Here is a 16,065-nt window from a genome sequence, read left to right as displayed (position 1 = left end):
CCTACGGCTCCCATAGGCTCTCAGAAGGCGGCAAAAAGCTGAATCGTGGCTTTGCAGGCTCTGGCTGAAAAAAAGTAGCGCGTTTGGCTAGTGGCTGGTTACAGTACTGTGAGACTCAGGCGCGTGCCCGCGTCGACCGAATGCTTGGTTTTCTTTCCTCTGTTTACCTAAACGCAGATTCCCGGTCGGAATATTATCGCTTTTTTACGAGAAAAATGGCATAAAAATGGATTTTAAACAGTGGGTGACATGCTTCGAAGTACGGTAATGGAATATTTAGAATTTTTTTTGTCACGAATTGCGCCATGCTCGTGACCCTTATTTACACTTCGGATAGTGTCTTGAACGCACGAACAAAACGCCGCTATTTGGATATAACTATGGATTATTTTGGACCAAACCAACATTTGTTATTGAAGTAGCAGTCCTGGGAGTGCATTCTGACGAAGAACATCAAAGGTAATCAAACTTTTGTAATAGTAAATCTGACTTTGGTCAGGGCTAAACTTGGTGGGTGTCAAAATAGCTAGCCGTGATGGCTGGGCTATCTACTCAGAATATTGCAAAATGTGCTTTCACCGAAAAGCTATTTTAAAATCGGACACCTCGATTGCACAAAGGAGTTCTGTATCTATAATTCTTAAAATAATTGTTATGTTTTTTGTGAACGTTTATCGTGAGTAATTTAGTAAATTCACCGGAGGTTTGCAGGGGGTATGCTAGTTCTGAACGTCACATGCTAATGTAAAAAGCTGGTTTTTGATATAAATATGAACTTGATTGAACAAAACATGCATGTATTGTATAACAATATGTCCTAGGTGTGTCATCTGATGAAGATCAAAAAAAAAAAAAAAAAACACAGCTAAATGCAGCACTAACCTTTGATGATCTTCATCAGATGACAATCCTTGCAAACTTCCGGTGAATTTAATAAATTACTCACGATAAACGTTCACAAAAAACATAACAATTATTTTAAGAATTATAGATACAGAACTCCTTTATGCACTCGCTATGTCCGATTTTAAAATAGCTTTTTGGTGAAAGCACATTTTGCAATATTCTGAGTAGATAGCCCGGCATCACAGGGCTAGCTATTTAGACACCCACCAAGTTTAGCCCTCACCAAAGTCAGATTTACTATAAGAAAAATGTTATTACCTTTGCTGTTCTTCGTCAGAATGCACTCCCAGGACTGCTACTTCAATAACAAATGTTGGTTTGGTCCAAAATAATCCATAGTTATATCCAAATAGCGGCGTTTTGTTCGTGCGTTCAAGACACTATCCGAAGTGTAAATAAGGGTCACGCGCACGGCGCATTTCGTGACAAAAAAAATCTAAATATTCCATTACCGTACTTCGAAGCATGTCAACCGCTGTTTAAAATCAATTTTTATGCCATTTTTCTCGTAAAAAAGCGATAATATTCCGACCAGGAAAGCGTGTTTATGTACAAAGAGAGAGAAAATAAAAGCATGGGATCCCCTCGTGCACAAGCCTGAGTCTCATAGTACTGTGACCGGCCACTATCCAAACGCGCTAATGTTTTTCAGCCAGGGGCTGCCTCGATATCATTCAGCTTTTTGCCTCCTTCTGAGAGCCCATGGGAGCCGTAGGAAGTGTCACGTAACAGCAAAGATCCCCTGTATTGGATAGAGATAATCAAGAAGGCCAAGAAATGGTCAGACAGGGAACTTCCTGTACAGAATCTTCTCAGGTTTTGGCCTGCCAAATGAGTTCTGTTATACACACAGACACCATTCAAACAGTTTTAGAAACTTTAGGGTGTTTTCTATCCAAAGCTAATAATTATATGCATATTCTAGTTTCTGGGCAGGAGTAATAATCAGATTAAATCGGGTACGTTTTTTATCCGGCCGTGAAAATACTGCCCCCTAGCCATAACAGGTTAACGAGAGTCTTGTCTTTAAAATGGTGTAAAATAGTCATATGTTTGAGAAATTGAAGTAATAGCATTTCTAAGGTATTTGAATAATGTGCCACGGGATTCAACTGGCTGTTGAGTAGGTGGGACGATTTCGTCCCGCCGACCCTAGAGACGTTAAAATGTAGCATAGTGGAAACTAAGTACGTGTTTATTTTCTTTCTTCCAGGACTGATGGAATGTCGGCTACCAAGTTTTTTGTTCATGTTTATCAATGATTCTGAATCTCTACCTTTGAAAGGCTTCCTGAGGCAGATTTCTTGGGATAGCTGTTAAAAGTACCTAGATCCAGCAGTTAACTTTTTAGGGATAGGGGGCAGTATTTGGATGAATGACGTGCCCAAAGTAAACTGCCTGTTACTCAGGTCCAGAAGCTAGGATATGCATATAATTGGTAGTATTGGATAGAAAACACTCTGAAGTTTCTAAAACTGTTAAAATAATGTCTTTGAGTATAAGTGAACTGATATGGCAGGCAAAAACCCGAGGAGAATCCATCCGGAATTGTTTGTTGTTGAGGTCACCACTCATTCAAATGGCTGTCTATGGGAAAATCAAAGGAATACCTCCCAGATTGCAGTTCCTAGGGCTTCCACTAGATGTCAACAGTCTTTAGAAAGAGTTTCAGGCTTGTTTTTGGAAAAATGAGCTAGAGTTTGTCGTTTTTCTAGGTGGCTCTCATTTTGACTGTAGTATTGTGGCGCGCATGGATGAGGGCGCACACTTCGTTATTTATCTCCGGTAATGAACATACTATTCTCCGTCTGAAATTTTAGCGTTTATTTACATATTAGGGTACCTGAGGATTGATTAGAAACGTTGCTTGACTTGTTTGGATGAAGTTTATTGGTAACTTTTGGGATTCCTTTGTATGCATTTTGAACGAGGGAAATCGGTGGATTACTGAATCAAGCGCGCCAACTAAACTGACTTTTTTGGGATATAAAGAAGGACTTTATCCAACAAAACTACCATTTGTTATGTAGCTGGGACCATTGGGATTGCAAACAGAGGAAGATCTTCAAAGGTAAGTGATTTATTTTATCGCTATTTCTGACTTTCATGGTGCCTCTGCTTGTTTGGAAAATGTTTTTAATGCTTTTGTACGTGGGGAGCTGTCCTCAGATAATCGCATGGTATGCTTTTGCCGTAAAGCCTTTTTGAAATCTGACAAAGCGGCTGGATTAACAAGAAGTTAAGCTTTTAAACGATGTAAGACACTTGTATTTTCATAAATGTTTAATATTGCGAATTTTGTATTTTGAATTTCGCGTTCTGCAATTTCACCGGATGTTGTCGAGGTGGGGCGCTAGCGGTACGCCTAGCCCAAAGATTAACACACTGTCACGTCCTGACCAGCGAAAAGGGTCATTTTGCCATTGTAGAATGGTCAGGGCGTAGCAGGGGAGTTGTTTTGTGTGTTTTGGGGTTGGTTTGTTTCTAGGGGAATTTGTTCTAGTTTTCTGTTTCTATGTTTCATTTTCCATGTGTGGCCGAGTATGGTTTCCAATCAGAGGCAGGTGTCTTTCGTTGTCTCTGATTGGAAGCCATACTTAGGCAGCCTGTTTTCCTTTGGGAGTTGTGGGTGGTTGTTTTCCGTATAGTCTGTGTACCTTACGGAACTGTTTGTCTTTTGGTTATTTTGTTTAAGTGTTCTCTCAAAATAAATGAAGATGAGCACTATACATGCTGCGCCTTTCGACGATTGTGACACACACACACACAGAGGTCTCTTAAAGAGGAGACCTTACAGTTTATCATAACACAATTTATTAACCCTTTAAAAGGTATGAGGACTTGTTTAACCCCTTTCCCCCTTTGAGTTCACTAGGCCTCAACAAAATGTGACTAAAGCATAATGATTATAAGAATTCATCCATAAAAGGTGCATTAGATTGCAAGCAACCTTCAGGAGATTGAGGATACAAATAAGAGTCTGGGTTTTGAGAAACATGAAGCAGAAAAACACCTGGCATAGCCTTACGAAGTACACATTTACCAGCAGCACAGAATACACAAATGCAAATTAACAAAACGATTAGTGGGAGCAGCAATGGAACCAAAATGGAAAACAACTTAAATCCCAATTTACTAGTTTATCTTTCAACCACCCAAACGGGAACCAGGAGTCTTCTCCTGTGGGGGCGTAGGTATCAGCCAACTGTGTTAAGTCAGGGAGTAGTATAACGCATTCAGTGGGGGAAATAGAATTTAGGGCCCTGAAATATTGACCCTCCTTAGCCAGGATGTAGTCTAATACCAGGCTATGTCTGGCTGTAACAGCTTTAAGATTCTGAACATCAGTAGAAAGAAGGGCAAAACCAGCAATATTCAAATTCATATGGGCTTGCATGAAGTAGGTGATGTTGTTATATCCAGTCATCTACGACAATTGATCCAAACAACTCACTCTGACTCGGAGGGTTTTTTAAAACGACTACATACGAACCACTAGGCGTGGCTTGTTGGCTCAGGTTCTGGACCATTTTTACCCATTGGTTACTGGTTTTCAATTGATTCCCCTGGATCTCTATTCCCCCCAACTGAGGCTGCTGGTGGAAGATAAGAAGCACCAAAAACATGTACCTTTAAGGTTTACAACAAGTTTTTTTTAAAACATTTGACCATAGTGGTAATGTTTAACCTCTCTAGGGTCGGCGGGACGGAATCGTCCCACCTACTCAACAGCCAGTTGAATCCCGTGGCGCGTTATTCAAATACCTTAGAAATGCTATTACTTCAATTTCTCAAACATATGACTATTTTACAGCATTTTAAAGACAAGACTCTCATTAATCTAACCACACTGTCCGATTTCAAAAAGGCTTTACAACGAAAGCAAAACATTAGATTATGTCAGCAGAGTACCCAGCCAGAAATAATCAGACACCCATTTTTCAAGCTAGCATATAATGTCACATAAACCCAAACCACAGCTAAATGCAGCACTAACCTTTGATGATCTTCATCAGATGACAACCCTAGGACATTATGTTATACAATACATGCATGTTTTGTTCAATCAAGTTCATATTTATATCAAAAACCAGCTTTTTACATTAGCATGTGACGTTCAGAACTAGCATACCCCCCGCAAACTTCCGGGAATTCGCTAACATTTTACTAAATTACTCACGATAAACGTTCACAAAAAGCATAACAATTATTTTAAGAATTATAGATACAGACCTCCTCTATGCACTCGATATGTCCGATTTTAAAATAGCTTTTTGGTGAAAGCACATTTTGCAATATTCTAAGTACATAGCCCAGGCTTCACGGGCTCGCTATTTAGACACCCGGCAAGTTTAGCACTCACCATAATCATATTTACTATTATAAAAGTTTGATTACCTTTTGTTGTCTTCGTCAGAATGCACACCCAGGACTGCTATTTCAATAACAAATGTTGGTTTGGTCCAAAATAATCCATCGTTATATCCGAATAGCGGCGTTTTGTTTGTGCGTTCCAGACACTATCCGAAATAGTAAATAAGTGTCACGCGCATGGCGCAATTCGTGACAATAAAATTCTAAATATTCCATTACCGTACTTCGAAGCATGTCAACCGCTGTTTAAAATCAATTTTTACGACACTTTTCTCGTAGAAAAGCGATAATATTCCGACAGGGAATCTCCTTTTCGGCAAACAGAGGAAAAAAATCCCAAAGGCGGGGCGGTCGGGGTCACGCGCATAAGCCCGTGTCCCTTGATCGGCCACTTGAGAAAGGCGATAATGTGTTTCAGCCTGGGGCTGGAATGACGACATTCTGTTTTTTCCCGGGCTCTGAGCGCCTATGGACGACGTGGGAAGTGTCACGTTAGAGCAGAGATCCTTAGTAAATGATAGAGATGGAAAAGAAGTTCAAGAAATGGTCAGACAGGCCACTTGCTGTAAAGGAATCTCTCAGGTTTTGACCTGCCATTTGAGTTCTGTTATACTCACAGACACCATTCAAACAGTTTTAGAAAATGTAGGGTGTTTTCTATCCATATGTAATAAGTATATGCATATTCTAGTTACTGGGTAGGAGTGGTAACCAGATTAAATCGGGTATGTTTTTTATCCAGCCGTGTCAATACTGCCCCCTAGCCCTAACAGGTTAAGTTTCCCTGCATTAAAGTCCCCGGCTACTAGGAGGGCCGCCTCTGGGTGAGCGTTTCCTTGTTTGCTTATGGCAGAATACAGCTCATTCAATGCTGTCTTTGTGCCAGCCTCTGACTGTGGTGGTATGTGAACAGCTACGAAAAATACAGATGAAAACTCTCTAGGTAGATAGAGTGGTCTACAGCTTATCATGAGATAGTCTACCTCAGGTGAGCAATAGCTCAAGACTTCCTTAGATTTCGTGCCGCTATGTCATTAGAACAAGTGCACCGCAAACCTGGTTTCAAAAAACAAATAGCGCAACACCTCTGCACAATGCTCCCCATGTGACCTACTAGTTGTGTGTATGTACTGACATGTATGTGTAACTGATAGATAGATATACAGTACACACACACTACATTATAATGTTTTTAAATGTATATAAATTCTAGTCTTTTGACTGTAATGTCTTTTTCGTTATATGTCAGACCCCAGTAAGACTCGCTGTCGCCATTGGTGTTGGCTAATGGAGATCCTAATAATTCAAAGATCTCATCTGTATTCCGTCATGTGAAATCCATAGATTATGGCTGTCACGTCCTGACCAGCAGAGGGAGTAATTGTATTAGATTTTGGTCAGGACGTGGCAGTAGGATTGTGTTGTATGGTTTTTCTAGTATGTCTGTTTCTTTGTTAGTATGTGTGGCTCCCGATCAGGAACAGCTGGTTATCGTTGTTCCTGATTGGGAGTCATATATTAGGAGTGTGTTTTTCACCTGGGGTTTGTGGGTTGTTGTTTTTGCATTGCGTTGTGTATAGCCTGCAAAACTGTTCCTGTCAGTCTTTGTTTCTCGTTTTTTCCTTGGTGTTCACATTTAAAATAAATATGAGGAGCACGCAACCCGCTGCGTATTGGTCCACTTTTTCCGACAGCGATTTCTCTATGTCTTCAGACGAAGAGGAGCGTGACAATGGCCTAATGAATTTATTTAGATTGACTGATTTCCTTATATGAACTGTAACTCAATAAAATCTTTGAAATTGTTACAAGTTGCGTTTATATTTTTGTTCAGTGTATATTTAGTGGCTCTTGAGTGGCACAGCGGTCTAAGGCACTGCATCTCAGTGCTAGAGGCATCACAACGGACCCTGGTTTGATTCCGGGCTGTATCCCAACCGGCTGTGTCCGGGAGTCCCATACGGCGGTGCACAATTGGCCCAGTGTTGTCCAGGTTAGGGGAAGAAATTATTATAATATTTCTATGTTACTGTACCCCCTTAAGATGAAAAGTGTATGATAACAGGAAGGAAAATAGCACCAAAAGGCTACAACGACACATGTCATTCTCAACCCAATCGTCTACATTCTGCTTGTGACATGGTTATTACCACATCTCTCCATGGTATTTATTTGCATGATTATTTGCTGGTCATTCTCTCTGGACACGTTCTGCAGGAGGGTAAGTAGTGTTGTTGTCTCTGTAGAGTTTCATGTGTTTTCTTTCCTTTAACTGGTGCAACATTGGTGCATAGTGATGTTCAGTCTATCTGTTGTGAGAATTTAAAGACAGAATGACTAGATGATGTAGAGCTGTATCCAAGTTGTGAGAAAACTCTTCAGAGACAAAGACAAATGTTACACCTGCTTTCAGTGAAAACACTGTTTGAGCCTGTTTGATGATTGACTTATTAAGTATTAAGTTAAGTAATTCCATTCTGTGCTATTTTGTATCAAAGTGTTTCAGTTTGATGCGATGTGGCTCTTGAAAACGATCAGTGTGATGCTGGTGATTACTCTCACGTTGCTAGGTGAGTAGAATATATTTTTGCTTTGATGCTCTATCATGCTGTGAATGTCAGTACTGATTTATAAACTTTCTACTACTGTGTATGGCTCATAAGAGGTTAACAGGGAACTACTGCAGAGGTCAGAGGGGATATGTTATATTGTTCTTCTAATATCATTGTTTTGTTGCCTTGATGGTGAGATGTATTTTTAGCAAATGATTAACCTCAAAGGTAAGGACTTTATCTGAAAATAAAGAGTAACTCACTCGATTAATTCACAGAAATACAGAAGTGACTGATAGTCTGTTTGTGCACCAGCATGAGGTTGGAGACACGGGGTCATCTGTAGCTCAGTTGGTAAAGCATGGCGCTTGGACTGCCAGGGTTGATGGTTTAACTGTATGTCACTTTGGATAAGGATCTGCTTAATGGCATATCATCACTGTCTGATGAAAACCAAAACAGAAATTTTTCAGTAGATGGAAAAAATTACCATGTTTTCCCATAAATTAACATACAATAATGAAAATTAGGAAGCTATTTTAATATATTTTCTTGGTCCTAGAGTCATGAAATGTTCAGAGTACATTGAGGGGAGTTACTGCTTTCAATATATGTACAAAAATGAAAGTTGGCAAAAATGGAGTTAGGAGGTTTTCATCCGACAGCAACAATATATTATATGTTATTTTAAGTACCTGTAAATGGCAAATTGGCTCTGTATGTATTTGCATTAGTGTTGTAGATATGTGTGACAACATTAATTGTTTTTTGCTATGTTGTTGTTGTTTTTTAAAGGTGTTTGTGTGAGTAATTGGAAGGTGACCTTTAACGATGCAGCTCCATGTGCCTTAAGAGGGTCATCAGTGGTGTTTGGATGCAGTTATGTCTACCCTTCAGATCAGACTATTACAAATAGCTTCTGGTATATCTCGAGTCAAGGGAAGAACAATGATCTCTTTCTGACCCAGGAATACAGTGGACGTGTAGAATACCTTGGAAACAAAGACAACAACTGCACTTTGAAAATTAATAACCTAATTAGTAGTGACGCAACACAATACCAATTCAGATTTGAGACGGTTAATAAAGGTGGCGAAACGAATGCATGGAGCAGCAAAACATGTGTTTCACTAAGTTTGACAGGTAATTTTGATACCAGAACAAAATCAGACTCTCATAACACTTCAAAAAACATTCAGTGATCACTCTGTTTCTTTCTCCGCTCAACCAGGGCTGACAACCAAAGTACAGCCTGCAACTGTGAGAGAGGGAGAGAGGGTGACGTTAACGTGTGTCACAACCTGTACACCAAGTGACCATCCCACTATTGTTTGGTCCAGGGATGGACACTCAGTATCCAACACAGAGTTCCTGGCCAGCAGTGAGGATTCTGGCAGATACCAATGTGCTGTTCAAGGTCAAGAGAATCTCAACTCTGCTCCAGTGTCTCTTGATGTCAAATGTGAGTAAATATCTGATCTACTTAACGTGAGCAGATCATATCATTTTATAATAATGGAGCAGCTATCTGCGTTCAAAAGTCTGCACGAGCGAGGTGCTGCTTCTGACTTGGAAGGGCACATATCTCATTGCATTAATGTGTAAACATAATACCAGAGAATTATGAAAGAAGGATGTTAAGTAAATAGTGCTCTTGCATAACAGCCTTTGTCAGTTTGGTCTGAATGTGAATGTGTTAGATAAGAAATTTGAATTTGCCATGATGAACTGCAGTCTCTATTTGCTGAGCCTGGCTGTGTGTTTAGATTGTGGTAACTTTTAGGGGAAGTTAAGCAGTTTGAGGTTGACGTATATGATGGCAGGGTATGGTGATAGGAAATAACAGTGAACTATAGGCTACTAACTTAACCTGTTGGGGGTAGGGGGCAGTAATTACACGGCCGGATAAAAAACGTACCCGATTTAATCTGGTTATTACTACTGCCCAGAAACTATAATATGCATATAATTATTGGCTTTGGATAGAAAACACCCTAAAGTTTCTAAAACTGTTTGAATGGTGTCTGTGAGTATAACAGAACTCCCGGTCGGAATGTTATCGCTTTTTTATGAGAAAAATGGCATAAAAATTGATTTTAAACAGCGGTTGACATGTTTTGAAGTACGTGAATGGAATATTTTGAATTTTTTTGTCACGAAATGCGTCGTGCGCGTCACCCTTCTTTACCATTCGGATAGTGTCTTGAACGCACGAACAAAACAGAGGATATTTGAACATAACTATGGATTATTTTGAACCAAACCAACATTTGTTATTGAAGTAGAAGTCCTGGGAGTGCATTCTGACGAAGACAGCAAAGGTAATCACATTTTTCTTATAGTAAATCTGATTTTGGTGAGTGCTAAACTTGGTGGGTGTCTAAATAGCTAGCCCTGTGATGCCGGGCTATCTACTGAGAATATTGCAAAATGTGCTTTCACCGAAAAGCTATTTTAAAATCGGACATAGCAAGTGCATAGAGGAGTTCTGTATCTATAATTCTTAAAATAATTGTTATGTTTTTTGTGAACGTTTATCGTGAGTAATTTAGTAAATTCACCGGAAGTTTGCGGGGGGTATGCTAGTTCTGAACGTCACATGCTAATGTAAAAAGCTGGTTTTTGATATAAATATGAACTTGATTGAACAAAACATGCATGTATTGTATAACATAATGTCCTAGGGTTGTCATCTGATGAAGATCATCAAAGGTTAGTGCTGCATTTAGCTGTGGTTTGGGTTTATGTGACATTATATGCTAGCTTGAAAAATGGGTGTCTGATTATTTCTGGCTGGGTACTCTGCTGACATAATCTAATGTTTTGCTTTCATTGTAAAGCCTTTTTGAAATCGGACAGTGTGGTTAGATTAACGACAGTCTTGTCTTTAAAATGCTGTAAAATAGTAATATGTTTGAGAAATTGAAGTAATAGCATTTCTAAGGTATTTGAATAACGCGCCACGGGATTCAACTGGCTGTTGAGTAGGTGGGACGATTTCGTCCCGCCGACCCTAGAGAGGTTAATTCAAAACTGTTCTGAGAGCACCAATGAAAATATTCTGATTCACTTTATTTACTGGAACAATGAAAGTTCAGTGTTGTGGTTTTATGAAATATAGAGGCAACATGATGTGTGGTAAGAGTCTCATGACTTTACTTTCATTAATCTGAAGACTGTTATTCATCTAATCACCTAACTATGTTTAATTGTTACCCGATTAAATTAATTACACTACCGGCCAAAGGTTTTAGAACCCCTACTCATTCAAGGGTTTTTCTTTATTTTTACTATTTTCTGCATTGTAGAATAATAGTGAAGACATCACAACTATGAAATAACACATATTGAATCATGTAGTAATGACAAAAGTGTTAAACAAATCAAAATAAATGTTATATTTGAGATTCTTCAAATAGCCACCCTTTGCCTTGATGACAGCTTTGCACTCTTGGCATTCTCTCAACCAGCTTCATGAGGTAATCACCTGGAATGTATTTAAATTATAAAGTTCCTGACCGGTAGTGTATGTAACAATTAACTCATTAGAATCTGGGGCACCACGAGAGTGGTTCTTTAAAGAGTTACCATCTCCCGAATTAAACACTAAAGGTGTTTACCTATCACATCCATGAACAGTAAACTTATCAATCATAACCTCCTATCATATAATCATTCTGAACATTGGTAACCTTGCATCTGAAAAAACCTGTGCCTTACTTCTGATTCAGTACTACACAAATTGGTTTAGTTATTTGTTTACTTGCTAACTAAATTGTAATACAGGATAAACATACGCACCTAATAGATTAAAAACAGGTCCCTAGCGGACTGACAACAATATGGCTGCTTCTTATGAGAGAGAGAGAGAGAGAGAGAGAGAGAGAGAGAGAGAGAGGTTTAAGTTTACATACAGTAAGTTGACTGTGCCTTTAACTTTTTAAGGTATAGGGGGCAGTATTTTCGATTTCGGATGAAAAGCGTTCCCAGAGTAAACTGCCTAATACTCGGGCCCAGAGTCAAATATTTGCATATCATTAGTAGATTTGGATAGAAAACACTCTGAAGTTTCTAAAACTTTTTGAATGATGTCTGTGAGTATAACAGAACTCAAATGGCAGGCAAAAACCTGAGAAAAATCCAACAAGGAAGTGGGAAATCTGATGCTTGTAGTCTTTTCAAGTCATTGCCTATCTAACACACAGTGACTTAGGGTTCATTTTGCACTTCCTAAGGCTTCCACTAGATGTCAACAGTCTTTAGAACCTTGTTTCAGGCTTTTGCAGTGAACAGAGAGCGAACAAGAAGGCCGGGAAGTTGGTGACTCAGAAAATGACATGAGTTCATCGGCACACATTCACGTGATGAGGTAGCTGTGTTCCATAACGTTTTTCAAGACATTGGAATTGTCCGGTTGGAATATTATTGAAGTTTTATGTCAATACATCTAGACGTTCTGCTAGCGGAACACCTGCTCCAATATCCAATGATAGGCGTGGCGCGAATTACAAATTCCTCAAAAATACAAAAACTTCAATTTTTCAAACATATGACTATTTTACAGCATTTTAAAGACAAGACTCTCCTTTATCTAACCACACTGTCCGATTTCAAAAAGGCTTTACAGCGAAAGCAAAACATTAGATTATGTCAGCAGAGTACCCAGCCAGAAATAATCAGACACCCATTTTTCAAGCTAGCATATAATGTCACAAAAAACAAAACCACAGCTAAATGCAGCACTAACCTTTGATGATCTTCATCAGATGACAACCCTAGGACATTATGTTATACAATATATGCATGTTTTGTTCAATCAAGTTCATATTTATATCAAAAACCAGCTTTTTACATTAGCATGTGACGTTCAGAATATTTGATACATTATGAATATGGTATTCAGGTGAGGTTATCTATGAGATTATCGGTTTACTGTTGTGCGCATTCAGTTCCTACCGAACACTTCCGGTGAATTTACTAAATTACTCACGATAAACGTTCACAAAAAACATAACAATTATTTTAAGAATTATAGATACAGAACTCCTTTGTGCAATTGAGGTGTCCGATTTTAAAATATATTTTCGGTGAAAGCACATTTTACAATATTCTGAGTACATAGCCCGGCATCACAGGGCTAGCTATTTAGACTCCCAGCAAGTTTAGCCTTCACCAAACTCCGATTTACTATTAGAAAAGTTTGATTACCTTTGGTGTTCTTCGTCAGAATGCACTCCGAGGACTGCTACTTCAATAACAAATGTTGGTTTGGTTCAAAATAATCCATAGTTATATCCAAATAGCGGCGTTTTGTTCGTGCGTTCAAGACACTATCCGAATGGTAAATAAGGGTGACGCGCACGCCGCATTTCGTGACAAAAAAATTGTAAATATTCCATTACCGTACTTCGAAGCATGTCAACCGCTGTTTAAAACTAATTTTTATGCCATTTTTCTCGTAAAAACGCGATAATATTCCGACCGGGAGTGGTGGTTTTCGTTCAAAGAGAGAGAAAATAAACAATGGAGTCGACTCGTGCACAAGCCTCAGTTTCACAGTACTGTGACCAGCCACTATCCAAACGCGCTAATGTTTTTCAGCCAGAGCCTGCAAAGCCACGATTCAGCTTTTTGCCGCCTTCTGAGAGCCCATGGGAGCCGTAGGAAGTGTCACGTAACAGCAGAGATCCCCTGTATTGGATAGAGATAATCAAGAAGGGCAAGAAATTGTCAGACAGGGCACTTCCTGCATGGAATCTTCTCAGGTTTTGGCCTGCCAAATTAGTTCTGTTATACTCACAGACACCATTCAAACAGTTTTAGAAACTTTGGAGTGTTTTCTATCCAAAACTAATAATTATATGCATATTCTAGTTTCTGGGCAGGAGTAAGAATCAGATTAAATTGGGTACGTTTTTTATCCGGCCGTGAAAATACTGCCCCCTAGCCATAACACGTTAAACAATTTAAAGGCAATGCTACCAAATACTAATTGAGTGTATATAAACTTCTGACCCACTGGGAATGTGATAAAAGAAATAAAAGCTTAAATAAATCATTCTCTCTCCTATTATTCTGACATTTCACATTCTTAAAACAAAGTGGTGATCCTAACTGACCTAAGACAGGGACTTTTTACTAGGATTTAATGTCAGAAATGGTGAAAAACTGAGTTTAAATGTATTTGTCTAAGGTGTATGTAAACTTCTGACTTCAACTGTATCAACTTTTGAATATTTCTGCTTGCTTTAGATGCCCCAAGGAACACCTTGGTGTCAATAAGTCCCTCTGGTCCAGTGGTAGAGGGAACCTCTGTGAACCTGACCTGCAGCAGTCATGCCAACCCAGCAGTGGAGAACTACACCTGGTTTAAGAAGGATGGAACAGACACCTCACAGACAGGGTCAGGAGAGGTGTTGAGATTGACTTCTCTAACCTCCTCTGACAGTAGACAGTACTTCTGTGAGGCCAGGAACAAAGAAGGGGCTCAGAACTCTACTGTTCTGTCTCTGATCATGCAGGGTCAGTATGGAAGTAAATGTTGTGCTCTACTGTCCAGTGAAATGTCCTGTTGTCCTGAACCAATACATTTCAAGTGGGAATTCCCTTGACTTGAATGTTTTCGTTCATGTATCCTGTGTCATTTTCAGATACAAATACTGTCCAAATGCCAGTTTACATAAGTTCCGCGGCCACAGTTTTCGTGGTGATCATACTTCTTGTGTTCCTATGGATGTGGTAAGTCTCTGAAACATTGTGTACTCAATTCAATATCATAATGTAGAGTATGATGGCCTTGTGATACCGATTTGTTCCCTCAAATAAGTTTGTTTTCTTTGACAGGAAGAGCCCATTCAAATTATGTCAAAAGACTGCTGTGGACAAAAAGGTCAATGGGACACAGCATATACACTCTAATTCAACATACCAATAGCATGTCAGTGCAACAATGTTATCTGGAGGTTCATGGTATTTGAACAACGTTCAAGCGCAAGCTTTCATTCTTCCCCGGTAACATGTTACTTAGTTTTACCAATGGATGAAGCTACAGTGAGTAGTCAATATATCAAACATTTTGTATTGTTTTTGACTAATTTCATCTTTCAGGATAATCAAAACCCAGTCTTATCCAGTAGAAGGACCAGTAACGACCCAGCTACACAGGAAACTAGAACGGAGGAACAGGAAAATGCCCTCTATGCCAACGTTCAACTGCCTCCCTCTCACCCCCACCCCCAAGACAGTTCTCTGTACTCTGTGGTCAAGCCACCACCTTTGCAGAACCCTGCAGACCCTCATTACGCTACCTTTGACTTCCAGCATTTCCACAGCTCCACCGACAGAGCCCAACACTCAGGACTCCATGGGGATGATGTTGTATACTCCAAGATGAAACCCAAACAGGCCAAGGTGACAGACAACCTACAGTATGCCAGCATCCAGTTCCCTCTCCCCAGTCCTACTGCCAGGTAAGAGTGAACTCACTATCAGTTCAGTCCTTTTCAATGTAACATATTTCTGGAAGTCTGTTATTTGAAATGTTTGAATATACTCATACAACAACTGTATTTGCTTTTTGCAGGTCAGAAGAAAGATTAGAGGTGGACCATTCTGTTATCTACTCCACTGTTGCCAAACCTGAAGCCTGAACATATCATTTCATAATGTTGAATAAACTAAGCAGCATAGGAACACATGTTAAGATATGTAAAGTATGAAATTAATGGGTAGTTATAGCAATAGATGTATATGTCTTGTACTGTACTTGTAATTTATGTGTCTCAGTGAGCTTCCATTGCTTGTGCATGCTTCTATCTTGCTAATTGATTGATTGATCCTGAAATTTCAGGGGAAGGTGCAGGTAAGAGGGAAGTGGCCATGTGGCTGGTTTAGTTTGTAACTGTCTGGCAAAGTTTGAGAAAATATTGTTCATTTATCTTGAATTTAAGTTTTGTTAGATCTTCCCTTGACTGAATCAGATCTTGTATTTTTGGTTGTTTAGTTAGTTAGTTTTATTAAATATGTACTGTCCTTTTTGACTTGGCAGAGAAAGGGTCTCGGTAATTCAGTTTGTATTCACTAATGGAGGAGATGAAAGAAATGAAAAAACTTGCAACCTGTTGTTGATTTTATTTTGCCACTAAAACCCAACTATAAGAACCAGTGTATAATATGTGATGGGCAGAGATACCGAGTACATGCTACAGATAAACTCAGCAAAAAAATGAATGTC

General features: G+C 39.3%; 1 protein-coding gene across 1 annotated transcript; it reads left to right on the top strand.

Moving 5' to 3' along the window:
• The first annotated feature begins 7,389 nt into the window (after positions 1-7,389).
• On the top strand, positions 7,390-16,065 carry LOC106578249 (B-cell receptor CD22). Its single transcript, XM_014156906.2, has 9 exons — positions 7,390-7,501; positions 7,779-7,850; positions 8,628-8,975; positions 9,064-9,294; positions 14,085-14,354; positions 14,483-14,570; positions 14,676-14,721; positions 14,940-15,301; positions 15,415-16,065. The coding sequence occupies exons 1-9, from the start codon at positions 7,420-7,422 to the stop codon at positions 15,479-15,481; spliced, it is 1,566 nt and encodes a 521-aa protein (XP_014012381.2). The 5' UTR covers positions 7,390-7,419; the 3' UTR covers positions 15,482-16,065.

This window comes from Salmo salar, chromosome ssa02 (genome assembly GCF_905237065.1).
Source record: "Salmo salar chromosome ssa02, Ssal_v3.1, whole genome shotgun sequence".
In the NCBI taxonomy this organism is placed as follows: Eukaryota; Metazoa; Chordata; class Actinopteri; order Salmoniformes; family Salmonidae; genus Salmo; species Salmo salar.
This window is presented reverse-complemented; position numbering and strand designations above follow the sequence as displayed.

Excerpts from the sequence above, each read along its gene's own strand:
- LOC106578249 (XM_014156906.2), top strand. The coding sequence starts at position 7,420 with ATGGTTATTACCACATCTCTCCATGGTATTTATTTGCATGATTATTTG. Across the intron at positions 14,355-14,482 it reads TCTGTCTCTGATCATGCAGG|ATACAAATACTGTCCAAATG; the intron begins GTCAGTATGGAA and ends TGTCATTTTCAG. Across the intron at positions 15,302-15,414 it reads CTCCCCAGTCCTACTGCCAG|GTCAGAAGAAAGATTAGAGG; the intron begins GTAAGAGTGAAC and ends TGCTTTTTGCAG.